The 6,676-nt window shown below is 29.1% G+C and overlaps 1 protein-coding gene across 1 annotated transcript in view; it reads left to right on the top strand.

Moving 5' to 3' along the window:
• The window catches only part of LOC106457763 (mitochondrial-processing peptidase subunit beta-like), a 52,922-nt gene that overhangs the window by 27,765 nt on the left and 18,481 nt on the right, over window positions 1-6,676 (top strand). The window contains exons 6-7 of the mRNA XM_013917208.2: window positions 2,842-2,954; window positions 3,289-3,393. Coding sequence (XP_013772662.1) covers window positions 2,842-2,954; window positions 3,289-3,393 — 218 coding nt within the window. The remainder of the gene's footprint in view (window positions 1-2,841; window positions 2,955-3,288; window positions 3,394-6,676) is intronic.

The following is a 6,676-nucleotide window of genomic DNA, read 5'->3' as shown; positions in this document are numbered from 1 at the left end:
GCTACAATTTAATTCTTCGTATTGTTAGCCGACACTAAGAAGCTTGTACATAATTGAATAAAGTTGTTTAAACGTTTGTTTATCAACAAGTAAAAACTTGGAATGGTCTATTCTTTCATTGGGGTTGTGTCTATGAGCCAGATTAGTTTCAGAGAATTCCACTCCTCATCAGTGACCCTGGATACTTATCACATTCCAGATTTGTCCTGACAATTTTATTATGACTTATCATTTAACCTTATGCATATGGGTTGGTAAATTTGAGTGATCATGTAACCACTATGTAATCATACAATTAAGTACTATAACTGAATGTGTTAAGGATATCTTCATGAAACTTAACAGGTTTTTATTAAACAGTACAAGTCTGTTTCATGCAAATTATAAGGTTGTTTTAAATAAAGTATTTTTACTAAAAATGTGTCTAAATTTATGAAGCCTTTATTGAGTTATTCTGAAAGAAAGTAGATTTTCATGCTAAGAGTAATGCTACTTGTTTTCATCTTACAGTTTCATATTTCATTTTCAAAGCATCTAATACCTCCTGAACGAATATTAATGGTTTTATTGGTAAAACTTTGTACTTTATCTTTTATTTTCTTTACCCTAACACTGACTGTAGCAAATTCATCAATGTACATCAAAATATTTAATTGTAACAGCTTCAGCTTTCTAACCTTATCACATCTGTTTTCTTTTAGTTGTATTACTTACAGCACTTTGAAATTTTTTCAGTAGTGTAACAACCAGTATATTATGTGTTGGGAGGGCAGAGAGCTTAAAGTTTCAGGTAGCATCAAGGGACCTCAAAGTCTGTATGTTGTAAATGTTCATTGAGGAGTGATCATAAGAAATGGTCTTATTTAACTTTTTCATTTAGTTTTTTTATTTAATCCAATAAGTTTTAATCTTTATATTTGTGTTACTTTTATTAAAAATAGATGATAATAAATGAAAAATGTACATAAAAAACAAATTTAGCACTTACCCGAGTTACAGGTCTATTTGTACTTGGGAACATTCTTCGATAAGACTATTTTCTCACTTTGTTGGCTATTGCAAAGTATTTTATGTAGCTTGCAAATATGTATTTTAGAACACAAAAAAGGATATCAGGCACTAGAATAGAATGTCCTAAAATTACTATAATTCACCTAGGTTTCTAATTAAGCTATAAATATGTTAAAAAATACCATGACTTCTTGGTACATCATATTTACTTTGAATACATGATCTTCTTGCAAACTATGAGACTTTCACAGCATAAAATAAACTATGGAAGGTAAGGGGTAGTATGTTGAATTTTGCTCATTCTGTTGGTTATTAATATGTATATTTAATATCTACCATGTGGGTTAGAAAATACACTTAAGCTACAGAAATATTGGGAGGTTCTTGGTTTGTAGGTTGAACAATTTTATTTATATCTCAGTAAATCAAGAAAATAGGACATTCTTATTTTATTTTCCAGCATGCCAGTATCCATAGTTTATGTACCTAATTGGTGAGATAGGTTGAGAGACAAAAGATATGAAAAAAATTTGAAAAGGAAAAATCAGAGCACCAGATCTGTCACATGGCATAGAAGTATTAAAGATTGAGAATTTATTTAAGTATTTCCATCTAAAAATAAGCAATTAAAACTTAAATAATAAAAAAACTGAATTATAAACTATGCTTCGATGGCAAGTTTATTGACATAAATTGTTAATAAAATTGTGTAATTAAGTTTTCAATTAACTCCGTAAAAAGGTTGTGACCTGCTTACTTTGACCCACCTATATGCATAGGATTAATCCTTTAATCAAAATTGCATTATTTTTCACCAAGGGTTATGAGAGTCTTGCTAGCGTGTTTTTACTAACATCACTCTGGATATTGGTAAAGGTGGGTCAAAGTGTTTGTCACTCTTTACAAAATTTAATTAAACTAACTTGTTAGCAATGTGTGTAATAAACTTGGAATTAAAATGTAGTTTATAATTGAAATTTTTGTATTATCTACTTTTAATTTCTTAATTTCAAAAGGAAATATTTAAATAAATCCTCATTCTTCACTTCCATGTGTAAAATAACCCTATACACTCTAAATTCTCTTTTTCAGATTTTTTCTTGCCTTTATATGGTTTTCAGACTATCCACCAATTAGATACACAAAGAGCAATAATACAATAAAATAAATGAAAGGAGTTGTGAAACATTAAGAGGCTTAAATTTCTTGAGATAAATAATTGTAATTGTTTATTACAACCTACAGTCATTCTAACATGAAAAGGTTTTTTTTTTATTTAATTTTATATTTATCAACTTTCACTATAGATGATTTCATTATGGTTAGTGTTAGGATGGAGAAAATAAGGGACAAACTATAAAGTTTTACTAAAAGAAAATTGATATTTATATTTAGGAGGCACTTAGGATTATGCACATGAAATATGAAAACTCTAAGATGAAAAAGTATTTTAATTTTTATGAAAAAATCACCTTTCACTTAGACTGACTCAGTAAAGACTTTGTAAATTCACAAAATTCTCTCTGCACAGTAGACTTGTAATGTTTACTACAAGCTTATCAAACTTTCCAAAGATACTCATAATGTATTCAGAGTTATAATATGTATAGTTTCTTGGTTACATGGTGTTAAAAATGACCAAGCCCATATACAGAGAGTTAAATAACTTGAAAGTTATTACATGATTCATGCACTGTTTTTTCCCTGTTTTTTACTGTATTCTAACAGCACTCTCTAGAATACAACTTTTCAATCTTGAGGTTTCCTTTTAGTATACTAAGAAATACAAACTAATATATTTGCTTTTGACTGAAAAACTATGGTTATTAGGTGTAGGTCATGAAGAATTGGTCAAACTGGTGGATCAGCACTTTGGTTCTTTGAAAACCACGTATGAAGGAAAAATACCAATTTTGACTCCTTGCCGATTTTCAGGAAGTGAGGTAGGTGAAAGAAAACAAATAATATACAAAGTTTATACTGAATATAATGCAATTAAAATTTTATTACAGTTTTATAATAACCTAATTGTTTAAAGGAATTGGTTTTATTTTACAGAACCTAAAGTATTCAGGATTATAGAAAAAAGAAAATACATTAACTGAATTTACAGATAATAATAATCATATTGAAAGCTAAATTCTCTCTTTTTTTATCCCTTTTATTTTTCAGAAACTAAACTGTTCAGGATTAAAAAAAAAAGACATTAAGTGAATCTAGAGATGACAATAATTTAATTGAAATCTAAATTTTTGTTTTCCCCACTTTTCATTCCAGATCCGAGTGAGGGATGATTCCATGCCATTTGCTCATGTAGCTGTTGCTGTTGAAGGATGTGGCTGGACCAATCCGGATAACATCCCTTTGATGGTAGCAAACACAGTCAGTATTCCATTCAAACTTTATATAACCTCAGTCATTCTGCTAATGTAATTATATTAGAAGGTTTTGCTATCATGTCACAGTCAGTTTAATAGGCATTAAAAGTATAGCTGGGCAATTAACTTGTTTAATCAGTGTAATTTATTACTTATGAGCATCAGTTACATCAGTTGAATCTAATGTAAAATAATTTATTAATAATAATTACAATTAAATCAGTTAACTTTACAAGAATGAAGATGGTTGGTTTGACCAACCTTGGAACTACATGCTATAAATATATTTACTAAGTGTATTTCAACAAAACTTAGCAAGCTTTTAGTAAACATTAAAAGTCTGTTGTACACAATAAAAGTTTTTAATAAAGCGTTTAAACTAAAGATTTGTCTATAAAGTCTCTCCTGAGGAAGTAGGAGTAAAGGGTTGTTTCCATGCTAAGAATAAAAATATTTCTTTTCACCATATAATTTAAATATTTCATTTGTATAACCTCTGGAACTTCTTAGAAAAGTTGTTAGAATAAAGAAATCATCAATCTACAGTGAAATGAAAAGTTGAAAATGTGAAATGAAAGGAATATTTTTTCCCCTCTGCACTGACAGCAGTATTGATCAAAAAGTTCTGATTTAAGTAACCTTTTCATATTTATTTTATAGTTTTAATGCTGTACCTTGTACCCACTGGAGCACTAATCCTCTCGTCTAAAGCAACAAATCACCAGGGTAGCCCCTTAGCTGTTTCCTGTAGAGCTAACATACACAGCATACGATCTGAGTGTTATGTTACACACTTCACTCAAGATAATAAAATTTTAGAAGCTTTATTTTACTGAAGTTTTGTAAGCTGAGAAGTTTATAATTTTACTCATTAGTTATTTCATTCAAAAAATATATTTAAAAAAGTATTTATTAGTACTCTCTGCATGCTCAAGCCATTTGCCTTCAAGGAAAAACTAACATTGTTCCCTAAGCCTTGTTGAATCTCAACAGTTTTGAGTGTTAAAAAAAATTAATCTAGCTTCCATGTATGCATTTTAGGACTCAAAAACTATATATTGATCACTAAAATAGAATGTCCGAAAATTATTATAATTTATCTGGGTTTCTAAGTAAGTTATATAGGTTAAAAATTTTGTTACTGTTTAGAGCACCAAATTTGATCAACACAAACTAAGCAGTTCTCCTCAGTTATGGCTTAAGATGGCAAAACTGAATACATATTTGTAAGATATATGGGTTATAATTTTTATTGGTTATAATCAAGTTCATCAGCTATATAAAGTTGATTAGCAAACAATCATAAAAATGGGAGAAAGGGTGGAGAGGCTACACTAGCAGAGACCCACAAAACATTTGTGGTCAAACTAGTATCTTTATTACAACATTACTTCTCTAAATACAGGATCACAGGCCTAAACCATGATCAATTATATTTACAGTTAACTAATTTAACAGGAAGCAAACAAATGCCAAATATTAAGCTGTTGTATGAGAACTTTCAATTTCAGAATAATACAAAAGAATTCTAACTGCAGAGAACAAAATCTGTAAGTCCACCTCTGTTAGGCCTAAAAGCCTAACATTAGTTAAGTCTTTATTAAGTACAACCTATATTCGATAAGAGATAAATTACCACTGTAACTTGTGTACATTTTTTGCTTTAGTTTAGTTAGGGTTAAACTTTACCATACTTAATACTATCAATAAATAAACTTATAATGTTATTCTATGACCTAATGTTAGACTTTTTTATTGCATGATTTCAATACTATACTGAATTAAGGGTGAAGCCTCCTAGATTTTTTGTTTACAAAACTCCAACTTGTCATGTTTTTGATGTGTTGAGCAAAGCTAGTTATCACATAAACCATAAGCAGCTGCAATTTAAAAAATACAAAAAACATATAATTGGCCAAAATATAATTTTTCGAATATACCAATTCTGATTTTTAGAAACACATATCAGACAAACGTTTTTAATCAATGGAGACACTAAATTAAGAAATCAACAAATATTTTTCCAGTTTTGCCATCTAAACATTTATTTTTACACTTTCAGTACATAGATTAACAACAATATCAGGTTATGCTTTTGTTGCTAAACAATGTAATATATAAGTCATTGTTGAAAATGTATATCAGACAAGAGTTTTATTATATAAAAGTAATAAACGTTAGAAAATTCTGAAATGGAGAAATTGCAGCTCAGTCGCATCATGTAACTCAGAAAAGTGAAGACTGAGATTTCTTTAGTTTTTTCCTTTTTAAACTAAAAAGTTATAACTTAAATAATATAAAACTTTTAATTATAAACTATGTTTTCATGCCAAGATATTGACATACATTAATAATAAAATTTCACAGTATTACATTCAAAATACAATTACACAGGCAAAAATTGATATTTATGTGTTTTTTAATATCAACTTTTAAATTAAGAAATGAAATAATGTGTAATACTAAAATTTGAATTATGATCTACAATTTGATAGCAAAGTTATTGAGATAAATTCATAAAATAGTAGATCAATAAAATTTTTAATGCGAATCAACAAATGCGATGACATGGCCTTTGACCCATGTGAATAGAGTTAATACTATTCTATGGGTTACACCCTACAAATTTTCAAACGAATAGTCCAGTGAAACTAATTTTTTGCTAAAGGTTATTGCCCTTACATTTCATATGTGAAAACTAGTACAAATGTTAGTCAGTACATGATAATTATTAAATATATATAAAGACAGTACAACATTTACTATTTGGCTAGAAAACTTGAGATGATACTATATGGCCTCTTTGCCTTCACATCCAGGCCTGGTTTATTTGCACCTGTCATGACCGTGTCATGTGATATATTGAATGCAGCATTGGTTCAAATTAGATGTCTGTGATGTCCAAGTACAAAGTCTGTAGTTTCTTACGAATTAGGAACTAAAGGTACTGATTTTAACAAGCTAGAATATCAAATTATAACCTCCTATTTTTTCTGTTTGCTGAGATAATGCTACCATGCATGGAATCAAACAGTGACCCTTGCCCACCTCTTTCCATTTTTGGAGAGACATGTTTACGTACACTTACTTCTGTCTTTGAAGGGTGATAAAGCAATTGAAAGCTCAGAATGTCCACCTCGTGGCTTTCCCAGCATAATTCAAATATTCAGGTGCCAAACTTGATCTTTTAAAGTGTAGATTCAAAAAGATAAGGTGAAACTTAAGTGAGCTCAAAAAATCAAATTTTTTTTTTTTAGACCCAAATTCAGTTTAGTTATGAAATTTGA

The sequence above is a fragment of the Limulus polyphemus genome, unplaced genomic scaffold, assembly GCF_000517525.1.
Source record: "Limulus polyphemus unplaced genomic scaffold, Limulus_polyphemus-2.1.2 Scaffold371, whole genome shotgun sequence".
Classification (NCBI taxonomy): Eukaryota; Metazoa; Arthropoda; class Merostomata; order Xiphosura; family Limulidae; genus Limulus; species Limulus polyphemus.
Note: the sequence above shows the minus strand (reverse complement) of the source record. Positions and strands in the feature narration are given on the sequence as shown.